The sequence below is a fragment of the Panthera pardus genome, unplaced genomic scaffold (assembly GCF_024362965.1).
Source record: "Panthera pardus isolate Hobbes unplaced genomic scaffold, ASM2436296v1 HiC_scaffold_16, whole genome shotgun sequence".
In the NCBI taxonomy this organism is placed as follows: Eukaryota; Metazoa; Chordata; class Mammalia; order Carnivora; family Felidae; genus Panthera; species Panthera pardus.
The window spans coordinates 86,832,675-86,854,064 of record NW_026526721.1 but is presented as its reverse complement, the minus strand read 5'-3'; the positions used below and the strand labels follow the sequence as shown (position 1 = coordinate 86,854,064).

Sequence of the window (21,390 nt, the reverse complement as noted above, 5' to 3'; positions counted from 1 at the left end):
TGCTAGTTCGCATAAAGTGACAGTTATGAGCCATAAGGAAATTTTCTCACTTTTTACACAATGACATGTGAGTTTTAGTAGGGGGTTGGGGGCGGTTGGTGGGCGGGGGGAGGGGATCAGTCCATTGTACGTTTAGTGTAGTTTAGGTAACTGATTTTCACTACCAACAGTAGACTCCATTCTTCATGTTGGTAAGTATGGAAAGGTTTTCTTAATGCATTTTGTAAGCCAGTTAAGTCTTAAATCTTATCTGAAACCTTATTTAATCTGTCACTACAATAATTTTGTGGTTATGCTAAGAGCCATGTATATTTTTAGGTGATTCTTATTTTTGTTACTCCTTCTAGGTTAAGCAAGGAGGAAGAAAAATTTCATTGTTTTATATTTTCTCAAAATATCTTTAATAAGACTAAACTTATTCAAGTATGAATTTACAAATGTAGTCATGATCTATCAATTTCATTAAAAAAAAAAAAAGCCCCTATCACATTTAATATATGTTCTGAAGAGTGGTTGGAGAGCTTGGACTTCATGTGGTTTCTAGAAACGCTTTTGGCTACGGAACCTAAGTCAAATACAATTGATAGTTTTGATGTGATTCAGTCCTCAGACTTCCTTGGGTTAAATACAATCTAAAAGAATATATCCTTTTGGAACGTAACGCTTTACTATCTTGAGGAATGTGGCATTACCAAAAGAAGACTACAAGCACATCAAATGTTGACTTTGGAAGCTTCAAAAACAGCCCCTACCACCCTCTTTTGGCCCCTTTTAATTGTAGCAAATCTATTTCTATTTTGTCATTCAATGAATTGAAGTCCTGTGGTATACTGCATTCATTAGGAGAAAAATGTTTTTACATATTCTTTTACTGATGGCCCAAAAAGGTTTGACACAGCAAGATGCATGTGTTATTGTACTGAGAATATAGAATAATACAGTGTCACTAAATTTAAGACCTCTTCCCAGTCTTGCTGTTCCTAGCAAGATGTTTGGCCTGTGACTGCACTTACTGTTTGTGCTCATCAGAAACTGTCAATGTCTGCTTTTCTTTTAACTTTGCAGTCTGTAACATCACGCTGTTTATTAAAAAAAAAAAAAAAAAAAAAAAAAATGACTGGTGTCTAAGCAGTCCTTAGTGTACTACATATTTTAAACAGAAAACTGATAATTATACTTTGCCATTTTTTTGGAATACTTACAAGCAAACTGGTGTTGCTAATAATCAAAATTTAGCTGAACTTGAGTTCTGATCAGTAACAACTAAGAATAGTTGATTGAAAACCTGAAACTATTATGCCTTAAAAGCAATTTTTCTGCCCCAGTAAAGTAATGAATATTAGAGAAATATCTGTTTGAATATTCATTTCCTTTAAGCAAAAAGAATTGTATGTTTGTGTTTCAAGCAGAAACATACACATATACGTATGAATGTGTTTGTACGTGCAGACAGACTTTTTTTCAAGTCAGTTGAAGACCAGAACCTAGAAGTGAGGTTGGGCTAGAAGCAAACTGATTTTACTTTCAGTTATCGTAAACCTTGCAAAAGGGGAGTCTGTACTTGGACCAGTACATACATGTGAGTGTTGATACTCTGTACTTCTAAGCAATTAACAGCAAATGATTGCTCACATTTTGTTTCTTTGCCAAATGGTTTGCGTGACTTTGAATTAACATTATTCTAAATGGACTTTGTTCTTCAAGCATAATGTTCCTCTTTCCTGAGATGAGGTTACAAGATGAACCAAGTAGCCGCACTGTATGAGTGGAAAACTGGTAATTGCAACACTAGGTTTCACACTTTCACACACTTTTTAGGCTTTAAACGAGTGGTTTTGAATTTGTTAGGAGAAAAATCCCAAGAACTGCACGTTGTTAGATGGGTGTCAAAACTTACTAAGAAATGGAATAGAGATCTGCCCTTTAGAAATCTACAGAATCTCAATTTGTAGAATGATTTAAAATATGTGTGCCTACATCTCTTTTATTTCAGGAAAGTCTTTGGTATACAAAATAATTTACCGCAACCTTTTAAGCAGCACGTTCTGAATCTTAAATGCATATTATATTTCGCCAAGACAAGGGGAAGGAATGCTCTCCTACAGCTCCCTACGCTAGCCCTATAACCGGCTGTCCAGTGAAAGGTACCAAGGCTGACTGAACTTATTTTATTTTTTAATGAGAATTGTATATATTTAAGGTGTACAATATGATTTGATATTCATGTACAGCAAATGATTATAGTCAAGCTAATCAATGTATCGTCTCCTCACATTGTGTGTATGTGTGTCTATGTGATGAGAATACCTGAAATCTTTCTTAGCAAATTTCCAGTATTCAATATAGTATTCTTGCCATAATCGTGCTGTACGTGAGATCTCTAGACCTCATCTTAAAACAGAGTTTGTACATTTTAATTAACATCTCCCCATTTCCCCTACCTGACCACACCCCCAGTAATCACTATCTTACTCTCTGCTTCTGTGTATTTGACATTCTTAGATTCCACATAGAAGTGAAATGCAGTTTTTTCCTTTCTGTGTCTGGCTTATTTTACTGGCATAATGCCCTCTGGGTTTATCTGTGCCGTTGCAAATGGCAGGATCTCCTTTTTTAAGACTGAATGATATTCCATTGTGTATATGTATACACACCTCACATATGTGTGTACAGTGTGTGTGTGTAAGATCACAATTTATTCATCTGTGAATGGACTCTGGTTGTTTCCATATCTTGCCCATTGTCAATAATGCTCCAATGAACAGGGGAATACAGATGTCTCTTGGAGATACTGATTCCATTTCCTTTGGATACATACCCAAAAGAGGGATAAGGCTGACTGAATATTGAAACTTAGCAAAAAAAATCTATCTAACATTTTTTGAGCCCTTTTACTAGGTGCAAGAAACTAAGGTGTTTTATATACTCTACCTTGTCTCTTCCTTAACCCCATGAAGGAAGAGATTATCCCCATTTTATAAATGAGAAGAGAGAGGCTTGAACCTTCATTTCAGTTCAGCTGAACTTCCAGGGGATACGTATCTGAAAAGCTGTAGTTATGACCTATGAATTCAAATAAATCCTCTGAAACACATGCGTTTTCTACTATTCCACACTAGGAGGAGGAGAAAGTACCAAAATTGTTCATTACTTGTCAAGTCAATATTGCTCTATTTAATCATTCAGTCTCTTCAGTAATTTGTGATTTGAAATTAACTGCTAAAAGGCATAATATTTACTTGGAATCAAAATTTCTGTTTTAATTACATCTGCATATAAAAGTTGCTTCAAAGTCTCATTCTTTCTGTGGACCGTGATGTAAAACTTTTTTAGTAAAATTGAAGAGATACTTTGAGGCACATTGGTTTTCAGAACAAATACATGTTTTCAATTCCCAATTCAGCTTACTCTGGAAAGCACTTGTTTGGAGAGCCTTGTGACATTCATTAGTTAATAACCAGGGTTGAGTCATTAAAGTACAGATGTTTGCTGACTGTCCACGTGGGACTTTTCTACAATTGCAGATTATCTGAGATGAATGTTAAATTCCATCCAATACAGCTTCTCCCTACTTCACGTTTCTGGCCATCTCTCCCACCCCCACCAGAATGTGCACAAAGAAGGAAATGAGCTTATGGAAAGCATAATTAACTAGGAGAATGTTGCTGAAAGAAAAATTACATGGTATATGGCAAGGTTAAGTACAGAGAACTCTAAACTCAGTGCCATTTGCTAGGAGCAGCTTTCCTTTATCATGAATGGTGAAGCAAAATGGTCTGCCCACATTTTTTTGAAATTACCAGATTATTATCTTCCTAACAGTGAATGACCTGTTCTTCACTAAGCACTTTTTTGGGAAATGTTTTGATGTAAACTGTGTTGCATAGATCTAGGCTGGCTGTTCAGTACTCAATAGGTTAGATACCCTCCATCATTTACTTCCACGCAGACAAGTTCAGCTAGAGCTGAAATTAGATAAAGCACAGCTACTGTGAGCTCATTTCGCCATGTGGAGACAAAAAGCACTTCCTTGGCTCATGTGGAAAGAAATGTGGGGTAGAAAAAAGATGGTGAGTTTGTATGTATTCATAGAATAAATGGAATACATAGTGAGGCTTTTTAAAAATGTTTCCCAAAAGAAATGTACTTAGTTTGAATTGCCTCGACGTGGTTAGTTTGCGAGCAGGCGTCATTAGGTCCACAGGTGCAAAAATTGCAGGTATCTGAAGGCCAGGACTTTAATCTGGCCACTGTCTTCAGATCTTTCTGCTCCTTTCTTTGTCCCTCCCCACACTCCACAGTTTGAATCGATGCTGTTCCATATAAGGTACTTTGCCACCTACCTCATCTCTGAGTGCAGCACTGTATTTTTCACACAGCAGGGACAGGTACTGTGTTAATCTCACCATGCCAACAATCAGGGCACCCCCTAGCAGAGTCAGTGAAGGCCAAAATAAACAGTGGAAGATAACCATCTGGTCGTACTTTTTTATGAGAATGACATCTTCAGATTGGCTGTCTGGACTGTAGAAGCATGAAAAGGCAGTCCCATTTTTGTGATCAAAGAATTCCTTTATGTCCAGCACACTGTTCAGCAAATCATTTCTATCTCGGTGGCACTTGGGTGTGTAAAAGCACTAGGAATATGGAAGAAGAAGAAAGATGAGGGCACTGTCCCCAAAACCAAGCATTTAAACAACAGTTTTCATTCTGAAAGAGCTTCAGACTGAAGCTATTCGTGGAGAGTTGCAATCTCAGAGGCTAATGGAAGCTGTTGTAAAGCTCATGGGGAAGTGTGGGCAGGAGGGCACAGAGTGATATGGCCATTTCCAGGCACTATGCAGAAATGTGGAAAGGGATTCTTAGAATACAAATATTTCAGAAGAGGCAGTGACCAGCTTCATAAGGACCACGCAGGCCCCCTTGGTCTTTGTCCATTCAACAAATATCTGCTGAGCTCACTATGTGTTCTCAACACCTATTAATGCCTCTATCATCTTTGTCTTGATTTCCTACAGTAAAATCTTTCCCTAAAGGATAGCATGTTGAAGCTTTTGCCCTAGGCCCACGGAGAGGGGTCCTACATGGGCTTTGGTTCCTGGGTGGCAGAACCAGTGAAGAAGGGATATGACAGCTGGTGATTTTTTTTTTCAAAAATGCCTGAGGTTTTTTAGTATATCCAGTAGGCACTCGAGGCACCGTGCTTAGGGTCTACAAAAATGTTTGAGACCTTAAAAACTATTGCATCCAAAATAGAAAACCGAGATCATCAGATTGATCAGTGCCTAAGTAAGTAAAGACAACAAAGCATAGTATGTCAACTAATCTGATGCAACCTAACTTTCATAGTTAGGTGAGAATGTACACTATACATCATATGAACCAATCAAGAAATGTATTAAAATCAAAATTATAATAATTTTTACATTTATTTTGATAAGAAAAATTGCTTACTTGATGTAAGATGGGTTGAATACATTTTAACATTTTTGATACAATGGGGAGTTGGGCTTCCACAAGTAAAACTGCCTACAAATGACTATGTCCACTGGCTCAGCCTGTAAATTCCAGACACCAGTGTGTGAAATTGGCATGATTCCTTTCCATTCTATAACCCCCATTTTTCCTCCAAGAATGCCTTTAGCTTCATTTATCCTGATCTGACCACTGTAGGGGTGTTCACTGGAAGGAAACGGGTTTACTGCCAGAGATGGTCCTGGGTACTGCACTCTGCAGGGGACAGTCTGGCATGGAAGGGCAGCTGTAATTAGAACTCTTTAATTACATGAACTTGACATTACCTTGGAATTTATCTGGACAGCCTCTTCATTATAATGTAGGAGAGCTTTCTGACCTGAATGGGTGACGTTCACAAACACCTGAAGACATGGGTACTCGCCCCGGCCTCGGCAGCCTACACCACAGGGGAAAGCGCAGTCCATCCAGTCGTCCGTGATATGAGTGTGGATGGTAGTACAGTTCGACTCTTCTCTCTGAATGCTTCAATTGCAAAAGATAAATGATCTTCACCCTCTAGAAAATTTACTTTTATAGTTGTAATGTGATAACCCAAGACGTGTCTATTTCCAGGGAATGTGGAACCATTACAGAAGGTACATAATGATTAGGGAACATTGAGATAGGAGAGAAACAACAGCATATTGCTAAGTTTCATCTCAGTTATGACCCCCTTGGCATATTTCTTACTACACCAACCCTTACAGCAATGGTTTTCAAACTTCAGAATCACCTGAGCGAGTTTGTTAAGAGTGAAGTATTTGTGGATTCTAAGGCTTCACACCCAGAGATTTGGATTTAGTTGATCTGAGTTGAAATCCAGGAATCTGTATATTCAGCAGTATTTAAGATGCAGGTATTTGGCGAACCGTGCTTTGACAAATATTACTGTAACCACATACTCAGAAATCTTATCCTCTTCCATTCCTTATCATCTCAAGATGCACCCATTGGCCCGTCCTGATGAAAATGTGCCTTTGGAAGGTTCCAACCACAGTCAATGTGACCCTTAGTCAATATAGAATTTAGTAACAAGGTACAATTCCATTTACTCATTCTACTTCCAAAGAGGCAAATACAAATCATAGAAGGAATGTCTCAGAAAACTTACTGTGTTTTCACTGTCAGTAGGTTCCTTGAGGTGAGGGGCTATATCCTATTCATCTTCATGTTCCTTAAAGCAAGAAGCACCATGCCTCCCATATAGCAGAGGCTCAATACATGTTGTACTGAATGAAAGTTTGATTTGGAAAACATTCCTTGTGTATTTGCACACATACTACATGCACAGAATGTTCTAGGTGCCATGAGAAGTGGTAGACAAAATTCCTGCCCACGAAAATTTTGTGGTGGTGTTGAAAAGACAAATATGTATGAAATTGTTAGAGAACAAGTCCTAGATAAAGTAAAGGAGGGTAAGAAGAAATGCTTGACAATGTATAGGTCCATTCCTCGGGGCCCTCACACTCACACCCAGGTGGGTCCCTGACCTTATTTCCTGGTGACTTCAACACAAGAAGTCAGATTAGCAAATTCTAAAGTCTAGAATGTTTGAAAAGCCTCATTTAGCTGGATTCATACTGCTCTCCTGTTAAGATCTTTGGCCATAAGTAAACATTTTTCTGTATTAATATAATAAACTTGAGACACAGTGCAGTTTAAAATAATCGCAAGGCCCAGGGCATTAAAAAATCATTGGATTTTTTAAATAAATATATTTTATATATATTTTATAAATTTTATAAATAAAATGTTGGGCAAGTGAAAATACAAATATGAAAAATAAGGTTCTTTCACAGGTTTAACACCAGCTGCTTTTCCACAAAATTAAATTCTGGACTTATTTAGACTAGGCATCTTAAAATAATTCTTTAGAGTTGCCTATTTGTCTGTGTCAGAACTTAGGCTCTCTGAATCCTAATCAAATGCTGAACTGAGTGTGGTTGGAACCTTCCTTGAAGATTTCAGAAAGCTCCATTATGGAGAGCAGTATATTTCTTCCTGTGCACAAGGGTCAGGCCAGTTCTCTCAGGGAGAGCCAGGGACATATTTAAAGTCTACTTATTTATTTTTTGAAAGAGAGAGAAAGGGAAGGGCAGAGAGAGAGAGGGAGAAAGAGAGACTCCCAAGCAGGCTCTGCACTGTCAGTACACAGCTCAATGTGGGGCTCAATCTCATGAACCGCACCATCATGACCTGAGTTGAAATCAAGAGTCAGATGCTTAACCAATGGAGACACCCAGGCACCCGGAACCAGGCATGTATTTAGAGCTGGAAACATGAGCATGTTCTTTCAACAGCACTGTGTGTCTATTTGTCTACAAATAGACAAAATCCATCATTTGATTGAGAGATGATGGTCGAAGGGCGTGGGAGCAGGCCATCTTCCATGGAGCAAAACCACTCTCTGAGGTGGCACAAAATCACAAGGCAAGAGACAGATGAGAACTCACCACTCTTAAGCACTCAATTACTTTAAGCAAACAATTTCCAGAAATGCTTAGCAAAGTAAAATTTAAATACAAGCAACAGTTTGGTGTCAGGTTGCAGAAGGTATCCTCAAAACATCTCCCAAATTATTATCACATTTTAGAAAATAATCTGACCTGGACCTGCACACAAGCACTTATGCACATGCACACACATGCATGAGCACGCACTCACACACACACACACACACACACACACACACACACACACAATTTATTCAGCTTACGTAGGTATGTGTAATGCAGCTAGATTGATGATTGGATGGGTGGATGGATGGATGGATGGATGGATAGAAGGAAGGATGGATGATCAGGTAGGTAGGAAGGTAGGTAGGTAGGTAGACAGAGATAGGCGATAGATAGATATCTCTCTACATATAATGGAGTAATAGAAAAAGGAAGGTAGAAAGCTAGAAGTCAAGAGTAAGGTAAAGCATGTAAACTGAAAACCATAAGATCCCCTACAGTTATGAGAACTGGGCCACAAATTTCGCTCTGAGCTTCCTAGCAGCCAAAGCAATGAAGGAAGTATAACACATATAAGTTTCCTGGTGTCTACTAAATAAAAGTAAGCTGGATGATGAGAAGCAGAACATGGTGATAATACCAGAGGGAAAATTCTCCTGAATGCTTCTAATAGTGGCACTGTGTTCTGTAGTGATGGTGACCTCCACATTATTGCCCTAATAGTAACTTAGGAATGGCAGGAGATGAATCTGATAAATGACAAAAGCAGGACACCTACTTCCTATTCTGTGATCCTTTTTCTTAACTCCTAGGCCTCCCTCTCCCTATTCTCCCTGGGCCTTCTATCACTCTTTGGCTAACAAAAAGGAAAGTGCCCCTTGCTGTCCCCCTACCCAATACTGCCCTCCCTCAAAGTACCCCATGTTGTAAAAGGTATCCTCCAAAATTAAACAGCTCCTCCCCTGCCCTAATGAAACCTCCCATCCCCCACCCCCATTGCTACAAACTTCATTTAAGTATTAGGAGACCAGGAGTCTTATATCAAAATGACAGGCAAGTTCTTTACTGGCTAGGTGACCTTGGGCAAGTTACTTGGACTGAGCCTCAGCTTTCTCATTTATAAAATGAAAATTAAGGGGCGCCTGGGTTGCTCAGTTAGTTAAACATCAGACTCTTGGTCTCAGCTCAGGTCATAATCTCACAGTTCCTGAGATCAAGCCCCACGTCAGGCTCTGTGCTGACAGTATAGAGCCTGCTTGGGGTTCTCTGTCTCCCCACTTCTCTGCCCCTTCCCTGCTGGTGGTCTCTCTCTCCCTCTCAAAAATAAACATTAAAAAATAAAAATAAAAAAATAAAATGAAAATTAAAATGATAAAATCATGCTACCATGATAGGTTTGCTATAGATTTAAATAGGATAAAATATAGTATATTTTGGCATATAGTATATATTTAATAAATGGTAACTGTTATTTGCTGTATTTAATAATGAATAAAACAAAAGGGAAGAAACACTTATTGAGCAACTACTATGTGCTAGGTAGATATTGTCAAACTCAAAAAACTCAGAGTTAAATAACTTTTATTGTGTTCACATAGAAGACTTAAATTAACCCTTCCCTATGATATCTGCTTGTTAAAGGAAGAATTTATTCCTTCCATGCATATCTAATTTATGGATCAGCTGTTGGAAGTACTTTTCAAATTGACAAAGGGGAGTGGTAAAGGAGTATCTTCCACTTTGTTACCACACCTTTCTCTACACCCAACTGCCTCCCAGCACTGATAACGAAACAGGTGATTCTATCATCCCTTACACAGTGGTCAGGAGGGCTGAAGAGGCCAAAGCCAGCTTCCTCTTCTCTACCACTGTGCTTGGATCTGATCCGAATTGAAAATTCTGGGTCTCCTTTCTATGTTTCTTACCTGAGCATGAAAGGCTTTAGGATGGTAATTCCAAGCAAGAAGAACATGAGGACTGAGAAGCCCATCATTGCAAAGCCCAGCAGCAAGGCTCGGTCCTCTCCAGCACTGGATGGCAGCTTCTTGTGCACATCTGGTAAGTCTCCATCATCGTGGTCTATATTTCTATTTCTGCCTGAGGCAGAAAAGGCTGTCCTTTGGAGGAAGTAGGAAGGAGATATTTCAATAAGCCCATAGAGAAATGGAAACATATACCAACCCATGGTGGGTGGAGGGATGATCCCATTTGCTGTCCACCTCAGGTTTGTGAGCAGGTTCAGTGCAACACCATGAAATCCCATGTTCAGAGCTTGGCTAAAAGTCCATCTAAACAAGCTAAAATTATGTGTTATAAAATGTAATATAATATAATATTTCTTACATATAACAAACAATCATAAGGAAGTCTTTAGAGATCTGTTTAATCAATGACTAGGAAAGAATTGCCTGTCTGTAGTTTTCATTTGTATTATGTGAATAAGTATTAGGAGCTTACTTCTCTGTCAGGTATACTGCACATTACCCATGAAAATGATTTTTACACTATTTTATGAGTTCCATATGTAAAGAATGACTTAAAAGGTTTGGAATTAACAGCATCCAGAAATAGTAGGATTTGACTTGTTCTTTTATATTCAGCTGTTGGAAAAGCAGCATATCTACTATGGGGCTTGGTGACCCATGGTCAGTCCACTCAGAATAATGAAGCCTTCACTGCTGTTTTCTTTCCCCTCACCCCTCATGTCCTCTCTGTTCACTCACAGCTCTGTGTGAATGGTCCTGCATTTCTTCTCTCCTTCCCTCTGTTCTGTACCAGCAAAGGATGCGATAAATTATTTCACAGTGGGGGGTCCAGTGAACAGTAAAGTCCAAAACAAAAGTTGCTAACTGGTGACCCATGGACAGCATCCAGCCCACAAATGTGTTTTGTTTGGCCTTGTGTGTGTGTGTGTGTGTGTGTGTGTGTGTGTGTGTGTTCAATGTGGAATTAGTTGCTAACAATTTAAAAATCATGAAATTTCTCATAAACTGATTACTAGCTTTTGAAAATATCATAAGATCCCATACTCCTGCCTATGAGCAGCTGGCCAAGCCAAACAGAGGCTGTCCCCATGGACAGGGATGTATTCTCCAATTTGCCAGAGTCCCACCACTTCCTATGGTCAATGTCATTGGTTTGCTACTCCTTGCTCATTAGGCATATGAGTCCCAGAGGTATTTCCACTTTAAGAGTCTTATCGAAATCTTAAGCCAAATGAATGCAGCTATAATAGTAGAAATTCAGGCACCATCAAGCTGCTTAAAAAGCTTACTAAAAGTTAAAGCTGCGTAAAAACCCTGTCAAGGGAATTGCTACTTGCTTTCTTACAAAAGTATATTTTATACTTTATCCCACATCCTTCTCCTTTCTCTCCCTAGCTCCTCTTCTCTCTGGCAACATCTTCAGAATTCAAAGAGAGTGAGGGGAATGTCAGGCTATCCAGGATGTTCCAGGAGCCTACACCAGGAAGCACTGGCTTCAGAGGACAGCAACACTCCCTGGTTAATACTACTCTGAGTTCAAGACCTGGTTTGGAGATTTTTAGTCTCTGATATTTCACTCACTTTCAATCATGCCACCCTCAGAAAATGGGAAGAGGAAAAAACTTTTTAATGAAATTTGAGCCAGCACATTTTATAATTTGTCAACAAGTATGATAGATTAAGAGTTTCAGCCATAAACTAAGATTTGGATATTTTGTGGGTTTCCAATACCCAATATCCCATCTTTTCCCTCATGTTCTGAAACTAGATTTTAGTTGCTTCATATTAAGGCATCCCAGAGGTTTATTGTAAGATACCCATGGAATCTACACATGAAGAGGCTTATTATAAGGCCTCTGCATTTCTCATATATTGATTTAACAGACCCAATTATAATTGTTGATATAGAAAACTGGCATAATTTCAGTGTGCATGGGAAGCATCTACACAGGGGACACCTTTGATCACCTGACCCTGGTGGCCAAGAGGCTGCTGTTCCTGAGTGCCACTGGAACGTAATGATTAGAAAGACAAGTTCTTGGTAGGCCACCACCCCCAAGGTACTGCACAGATAGCAGACTAAAATACACAATCTTCCTGTGAAAAGGGACTATCTCCTTAGCCTGGAGCTTCAGCCTAAAGTACAGGCTTCAGGTTCCCTACACATCTAGAGGCTAAGGAGGCACTCCCAGGGAACACAAGCAGGGATACACAATCCCTGCACACCCTCTTGGTCTTGCTGTAGCTTGACAAGACCTCCCAGAAAGGAGCTTATACACTTGTCTGGAGCCCCAGTTTTTGCAACTCTCATCTGGGAGACACTTCTAGATCACTTTGTCTGAAGGCCAACTAGGTTTCCAATCGCAGCCCCTCAGGACTGTATATATTTGCATACTTTTACAGCTGCTGCCTGAGGGTCTGGCTTCCAATCAGCCTTAAACTAGGTGCTAAATGAAATTCCTTCCCTTGGAACACTGACAGGTTTTAACACACCCTCAACAGCTGGGACATACAAAGAATAAATCAGGCAGTTTAGACAACCACAAAGTTTTGAGAAACAACCAAGAGCTAGGGAAAGGGTGAACAAGAACATTCATCACTTACACAAGGCCACTCCTTCAAGACTGAGAGAAGTAGCTGTTTTGCCTAAACAAACACAGAGTCAAGCAAAATGAGAAAACAAAGAAATATGTTCCAAATGAAAAAACAACACTAAACCTCATGAAAAGACCTTAATGATACAGAGATAAGTAATCTACCTGATAAAGAATTCAAAGTAATGGTCATAAAGATGCTCACCAAACGCAGAAGAATGAATGAATAAGGTGAGAACTTGAACTAAGAGAGAGAAATTATAAGAAAATACTAAACAGAAGTCACAGAGCTGAAAAACACAATAACTGAACTGAAAAATACACTTGAGGGGTTCAAGAGCAAACTGGATGAAACAGAACACATCAGCAAGCTGGAAGACAAAGCAATAAAACTCATCCCAACAGAGCAACAAAAGAAAAAAAGAATTTTAAAAAATGAAGACCACTTAAGAGACCAACATCAAGTAAAATAACATACACATTATAGGAGGTCCCAAAAGAAGAGAGAGAAAATGGGACAGAAAAATTACTTGAAGAAATAATGTCTGAAAAACTCCCTAACCTAAGGAAGGAAACAGACATCCAGCTCCAGGAAGCCCAGAGAGCTCCAAATAAGACAAACAGAGATCCACATCACGACACATTATAATTAAAATGACAAACATTCAAATAAAGAACTTAAAGAAGCAAGAGAAAAACAAATTGTTATGTACAGGGGAAACCCCATAAAGCTCTCAATAGATTTCTCAGCAGAAACTTTGCAGACCAGAAGGAAGTGGCCTGACATAGTCAAAATGTTGAAAGAAAAAAAAAATTCCAACCAAGCAATACCCGACAATAGTATCATTCAGAATTGAAGGAGAGATTAAAAAGTATGCCACATAAGCAAAAGCTAAAGAAGTACATCTCTCCTAAACTGGCATTACAAGAAATGTTGAAGGGATTTCATTTTGCTGAAAAGAAATGGCACTAACTAATAACAAGAAAACATACAAAAAAAAAAAAAAAAAACCCTCACTGGAACAGGTAAATATAAAGCAAAGGTAGTGGATTGATCATTTATAAAGTGGTAAAATGAACTAAAACCATAATAATTAGTTAAGAGATACGTAAAATGAAAACATGTAAAATGTGATATCAAAAATATAAAGTAGGGACGGGGTGCCTGGGTGGCTCAGTCAGTTAAGCATCTGACTTCAGCTCAGGTCATGATCTCGTGGTCCGTGAGTTCGAGCCCCACATTGGGCTCTGTGCTGACAGCTCAGAGCCTGGAGCCTGTTTCAGATTCTGTGTCTCCCTCTTTCTCTCTCCTCCCCCCGCTCATGCTCTCTCTCTTCTCAAAAATAAACATGAAAAAAAATTAAAAAATATAATAAAGTAGAAAAAGAGGAGTAAAAATGTAGTTTTAGAATGTGTTCAAATTTAAGTTGCTATCAACTTAAAATAGACTGTTATAAGATGACATGTGTGCACCTCATGGTAACCACAAAGCAATACCTGAAAGTAAATACATACATACAAAAATGAGAAAGGAATGTAAACACAACACTAAAGAAATTCATCAAAATATAAGGAAAGAGAAAAAGAGAAGAAAGAAACAGAGAGGAACTATAAAAACAGCCAGAAACAATTAACAAAATGGCAATAAGTACACACTTATCAATAATTAATTTAATTGTATACATACTAAATTCTCCAATCAATGTGGAGTGTCTGCATGGATTAAGAAAAAAGAAAAACAAGTCACATCTATATACTGCATACAAGAGACTCACGTCAGAAGACACACACAGACTGAAAGTGAAGGGTGGGAAAAAGACATTTCATGCAAATGGAAATAAAAAGAAAGCTGCTGTATGTATACTCATATCAGACACAGTATACTTTAAACAAAGAATGTAATGAAAGACAAAAAGGAGCACTACGTAATGATAAAGGAGTCAATCCAGTCAGAAGATATAACATTTATAAATATATATGCATCCAACATAGCACTAAAATAAAGCCAATATTAATAGACATAAAAGGAAGAAATTGACAGCAATAAAATAATAGAAGACTTTAACACCCTACTTACATCAATGGCTAAATCATCCAGACAGAAAATCAATAGGGAAACATTGGCCCTAACACATTAGACCAGATGGACTTAATAGATATATTTAGAACATTCCATCCAAAAGCAGCAGAATTTATATTCTTCTTAAATGCACATGGAACATCCTCCACGATAAATCCCATGGTAGGCCAAAAACAAGTCTCAATAAATTCAAGAAGACTGAAATAATATTAAGCATCTTTTCTGACCACAGTGGTATGAAACTAGAATTCAATACAAGAAGAAAACTGAAATAACTACAAATACATGGAGATAAAACAACATGTTGTTGAATAACTATGGGATCATAGAATAAATCGAAGGAAAAAATTTAAAGATACCTAGAAACAAATGAAAACAGAAATATGACACACTAAAATCAACAGGATACAGCCAAAGCAGTTCTAAGATGGGAGTTCATAGCAGTATAACCTATCTCAAGAAACAAGAAACTATTTAACTTCATACCTAAAGGAATTAGAAAAAGAAAACAAATGAAGCCCAGAGTTGTAGAAAAGAAAAGAAAAATTATAGGCCAATATCCCTGATGAACATAGAAGTAAAAATTCTCAACGAAACATTGGCAAACTGAATTCAACAAAACATTAAATGAATTATACACCATGATCGAGTGGGATTTATTCCAGGGATTTAAGGACAGTTTTACATATACAAATCAATCAATATGATACACCACATTAAAATAATGAAAGATAAGGGGCACCTGGGTGGCTCAGTTGGTTAAGCATCCAACTTCAGCTCAGGTCATGATCTCACAGTTCATGGGTTCAAGCCCCATGGAGCCTGCTTTGGATCTTTGTCTTCCTCTCTCTCTGCCCCTCCCCGACTCATGCTATGTCTGTCTCTCAAAAATAAACTTTTTAAAAAATTTTTTAATAAAGATAAAACCATATGATCATCCCAACAGATGCAGAAAAGGCATTTGACAAAATTCTACATCAATTTATTGATAAAATCTCTTGATGAAATGGGTATGGAGGGAAAGTACCTCAACATAATTAAGGCTATATATGACAAGCCTACAGTTAACATCATACTCAGTGGTGAAAGCTGAAAGCTTTTTCTCTAAAATCAGGAGCAAGACAAGTATGCCCACTTTTATTCAATATAATATTGGAACTCTTAGCTACAGTTATTAAGCAAGAAAAAGAAATAAGAGGCAAACTGGAGAGGAAGAAGAAAAACCATCAGTATTTGCAGATGACATGGTACTATATATAGAAAACCCTAGACCACCAAAAAACTATTAGAACTATTAAATGTATTTAAGAAAGTTTCAGTATGCAAAATTAATATACAAAATCTGTAGTGTTTCTATACACTAAAACAAACTATCAGAGAAATCAAGAAAACAATCCCATATGATCACAACAAAAAGAATAAAACACCTACGAATAAATTTAACCAGGGAGGTAAAAAAATCTGTACACTGAAAACTATAAGACATTGACTAAACAACTTGAAGAAATAATAAATGCAAATATCTTGTGCTCATAGATTAGAAGAATGAATAGTGTTAAAATGCCCATAAAAACCCAAACCAATGAGATTCAGTACAACCCCTATCAAAATTCCAGTGGCATATTTCACAGATATAGGACAAATAATTCTCAAATTTGTATGGAACCACAAAAGACCCAGAATAACTAAAACAATCTTGAGAAAAAAGAACAAAACTAGAGGTATCACACTGCCTGGTTTCAAATTATATTGCAAACCTAAAGCAATCAAAACAATGTGGTATTGGCATAAAAACAGGATTATATAGTCAATTAATTTACAACAAAGGAGACAAGAATATACAGTGGGAAAGGGCAGTCTCCTCAATCAATGGACAGCTACATGTGAAAGAATGGAACTGGACCACTATCTTACATCATATACAAAAATTAACTCAAAATGGATGAAAACAGGGGTGCTTGGGTGACTCAGTCAGTTAAGCATCCCACTTCGGCTCAGGTCATGAGTTTGAGCCCCACATCGGGCTGTGTTCTGACAGCTAGGAGCCTGGAGTCTGCTTCAGATTCTGTCTCTCTCTCTCAAAAATAAATAAAATTTTAAAAAAATTTGTTTTAATGGATTAGAAACTTGAATGCAAGACCTGAAACCATAAAACTCATGGAAGACAACATAAGCAGAAAGCTCCTTGACAGTGGTCTTAACAATGTTTTTCTGGATCTAACTCCAAAGAAAAGGAAAACAAAAGCAAAACTAACACACAGGACTATATCAAACCAAAAGCTTTCTGCATGAGAAGGCAATCTACCAAATGAGAGAAAATATTTGCACATCATATATCCAATAAGGGGTTAATATCCAAAATATATAAAGAACTCATACAACTCAATAACAACTTTAAAAATCCAATTTAAAAAAATGGGCAGAGGGCACCTGGGTGGCTCAGTCAGTTAAGCACCCAACTCTTGATTTCAGCTCAAGGCATGATCTCGTAATCATGAGATGGAGCCCCATGTCAGGCACAGTGTAGAGCATGGAGCCTGTTTAGGATTCTCTCTCCTTCCCCCTCCCTCACTTGTTATATATCTCTCTCTCTCTTACAAAATAAATAAATAAACTTTAAAAAAAACCATAATTAAAAAAAAATTTTTTAATGGGCAGAATATCTGAATATTTTCCAAAGAAGACATACAGATGGCCAACAGACACATGAAAATGTGTTCAAAATCACGAATCATCAGAGAAATGCAATTCAAAACCATAAGGAGATATCACCTCACAACTGTCAGAATGGCTAGAATCAGAAAGATAGAAGTAACAAGTATCGGTGAGGATGTGAACTGTTGGTAGGAATGTAAATTGGTGCAGCTACTAGGGAAAACAGTGTGGAAGTTTCTCAAAAAACTAAAAAGAGAACTACCATATGATCCAGCAATTCTACTACTGGATATCTATCTAAAGAATATGAAACACTAATATGAAAAGATAGGTGTACCCCTGTGTTCATAACAGCGTTACTTATAATACTAAGATATGGAAACAACCTAAGTGTCCATCATTGGATGCATGCATAAAGAAGATATAGAAGATATATATTGGAATTCTACCCAGCCGTAAAAAAAGAATGAAATCTGGCCATTTGTGACAACATGGATCAACCTCAAGGATATTGATGCTAATTGAAATAAGACAGAGAAAGACAAATACTGTATGATTTCAGTTTTATGTGAAATCTAAAATACAAAACAAATAAAGCAAAACCCAGACTCAAAGACACAGAGAACAAGTTGATGGTTGCCAGAGGGAAGTTTGGTGTGGTGGCGAAATAGGGGAAGATAATCAAGAAGTACAGACTTCCACGGGCACCTGGATGGCTCAGTCATTTGAGCGTCCAACTCTTAATTTCAGCTCAGGTCATGATCCCAGGGTCATGTCAGTCTCCATGATGAGCGTGGAGCCTACTTGGGATTCTCTCTCTCCCCGCACCCCCCTCTCTTAATTAATTACTTAATGAATTAGTACAAGAAGTATAGACTTCCAGTTATAAAATGAAAAAGTCATGGGAAGGAGCCAAGATGGCGGAACACCATGGAAGTTTTTTGTGTGTCTCGCGTACATGAAATATAGACAGACCAACACTAAACCGTCTAACATGCCTAGAAAACTGGAGGATTAACACAACAATCTGCACAACCTGAACCACAGAATTCAGCAGGTACGTGGCACAGAGAGGTAAACTTGGGGAGAGAGAAGCCGGTGGCAGGCAGGGAGTCGCCTTTGCAGGCAGAGAGAGGACGGAGACTGGGTCAGGGGAGAATATGGGAAAAGCACCCCTCCCCAAAAGCAGCTGGAGAGAAAGTGGAAAATCGGAAATAGCCGCAGGGACTAAACTAAAAAGGGAGAAAGGAGAAAGGAGAGGGTTTAAATTCCATTAGGACTGTAAACAAGGGGAGCGCAAAGGCTGCAACTCCGCAGCTCGATACCTGGAAGTGCTCTGGTGGGAAGGACGAATCCCCAGGAACAGAGTGGGGTCTGGGAGGTTCTCAGGCCACACGGGGAAAAGCGGTTCCACTGCTGGAAGGACATTTGGTAGAGACTGTTGAAGCCACCTGGTCCCAGCAGACTCCAGAAGGCGGCCACATTCGCTGGTGCTGGAACAAGGTCATTAAGGGTGAAGCCTGGTGCCAGATGTGTGTTGAGATTTTCCACAGTCCCTGAAAAGCTGCTGCTACACTATCTCACAAACTTTTTCTGGGGCGGGCTGGCACCTGGCTGCAGTCTCGGGGCACCGGCAGCAGCAGGGTCCAGCAGGCGTTCCTGGGTACAGCTGGCATTCGGCCATTGCTCGGCGAGACCCTCCCACAGAGGGGCAGAATGGGTCAAAGCCTCAGTCCTTTGGAAGTAAGGGGCCAGGGAAAACAGCCTCATCTGAGATAAAACTCGGGAGAGAGGTACTGCCTGGGGCTTGGCCACGGACAGTGAAGAAGCGAAGAGCGGACGAAAGCTGAAGACAGGATGGGTGTGCGATTGCTGATCCGAGAGAAAAATTCCCATACTAGAGACTGGATATCTGGATGATGCCATTTCACCGCTCCCGTGCATGCGCATACATATCTACGAGCCCTGCAACAATCCACCCCACTAGGCTAGCAGCGCCATCTAGTGGAGAACGGAGCTGTTTCACTGAGCCCCGCCCAACTGGGCCAACCTCGCTCTTCAAGAATACAAGTCTCACCACCGGCTTAGTTTATGGACTATAAAGCGCTACATAGACTGACTTCTAGGGGAAAACGAAATAATTTCAGTCCTATTTCAATCTGTTAGCAGGTCCATCTATTCAATTTTCTTTCTTTTTTTTTCTTTTTTCTTTTTTTTCTCTTTTACACATTCTTTTCCTTGAATACAGAAAGAAAAAATTCATTTTATTTTCAATTTTTATTAAAAATATTTTTCTTTAATTTTTTACTATATTTTTTACTTTTGTGTAAATTTTTTCCAATTCTTAGTTCCATCATTCTATCTTAATCTACTTCAGTGTATTCACCTTTTCAAATTTTCAAACAATTTCCATGTTTTCTTTTTTCTTTATCATTTCTTTTCTTTTTTTTGAATGCAGAAAGTGAAAAAACTTCATTTTTTTTCAATTTCTTTGAATTGAAATCTTTCAATTTCAATTTCAATTTCTATTAAAAATATTTTTCTTTAAATTTTTTACTATGTTTTTTGCGCTTATGTAAATTTTTTCAAACTCCATTTTACTTCCATCATTTTATTTTAGTCTACTACAGTGTATTCACTTTTTCAAATTTTCAAACGATTTCTTTTTTCTCTTTTTTCTCTTTTTTGTTTCTTTTCTTTTTGAATATAAAAAGAGAAAAAATTCATTTTTATTTTTAATTTTTATTAAAAATATTTTTCTTTAATTTTTTCCTATTATATTTTTTACTTTTGTGTAAATTTTTTCAAATTCTATTTTACTCCCATCATTTCATTTTAGTCTACTTCAGTGTATTCATTTTTTCAAATTCTCAAATGATTTTCTTCCCCATCCCCTTTTTTTCTCTAATCTGTCAAACCACTTTCAACACCCAAACCAAAACACACCTAGGATCTAGCATCATTTATTCAAATTTTTTTCTGAATGTGTGTGTTTTTAATTTTTTAATTTTAATATTTTTTTAATTTTAATTTTTTTAATTTTAATTTTTCTACCTCATTAATTCCTTTTCTCCCTTCAAAATGACAAAACGAAAAGGCCTTTGACAAAATCCAGCACCCTTTCTTAATAAAAACCCTTGAGAAAGTCGGGATAGAAGGAACATACTTAAAGATCATAAAAGCCATTTATGAAAAGCCCACAGCTAACATCATCCTCAATGGGGAAAAACTGAGAGCTTTTTCCCTGAGATCAGGAACACGACAGGGATGCCCACTCTCACCGCTGTTGTTTAACATAGTGCTGGAAGTTCTAGCATCAGCAATCAGACAACAAAAGGAAATCAAAGGCATCAAAATTGGCAAAGATGAAGTCAAGCTTTCGCTTTTTGCAGATGACATGATATTATACATGGAAAATCCGATAGACTCCACCAGAAGTCTGCTAGAACTGATACATGAATTCAGCAAAGTTGCAGGATACAAAATCAATGTACAGAAATCAGTTGCATTCTTATACACTAACAATGAAGCAACAGAAAGACAAAGAAACTGATCCCATTCACAATTGCACCAAGAAGCATAAAATACCTAGGAATAAATCTAACCAAAGATGTAAAAGATCTGTATGCTGAAAACTATAGAAAGCTTATGAAGGTAATTGAAGAAGATTTAAAGAAATGGAAAGACATTCCCTGCTCATGGGTTGGAAGAATAAATATTGTCAAAATGTCAATACTACCCAAAGCTATCTACACATTCAATGCAATCCCAATCAAAATTGCACCAGCATTCTTCTTGAAACCAGAACAAGCAATCCTAAAATTCATATGGAACCACAAAAGGCCCCGAATAGCCAAAGTAATTTTGAAGAAGAAGACCAAAGCAGGAGGCATCACAATCCCAGACTTTAGCCTCTACTACAAAGCTGTCATCATCAAGACAGCATGGTATTGGCACAAAAACAGACACATAGACCAATGGAATAGAATAGAAACCCCAGAACTAGGCCCACAAACGTATGGCCAACTCATCTTTGACAAAGCAGGAAAGAACATCCAATGGAAAAAACACAGTCTCTTTAACAAATGGTGCTGGGAGAACTG

The 21,390-nt window shown here is 38.0% G+C and overlaps 1 protein-coding gene across 1 annotated transcript; it reads right to left on the bottom strand.

Moving 5' to 3' along the window:
* Positions 1-1,123: 1,123 nt before the first annotated feature.
* KCNMB3 (potassium calcium-activated channel subfamily M regulatory beta subunit 3) lies at positions 1,124-10,248 on the bottom strand. The gene is made up of 3 exons (XM_019463226.2): positions 9,899-10,248; positions 5,802-6,000; positions 1,124-4,637 (listed from the first exon to the last, which is right to left on the bottom strand). The coding sequence occupies exons 1-3, from the start codon at positions 10,234-10,236 to the stop codon at positions 4,257-4,259; spliced, it is 918 nt and encodes a 305-aa protein (XP_019318771.1). The 5' UTR covers positions 10,237-10,248; the 3' UTR covers positions 1,124-4,256.
* Between the last annotated feature and the right edge of the window lie 11,142 nt (positions 10,249-21,390).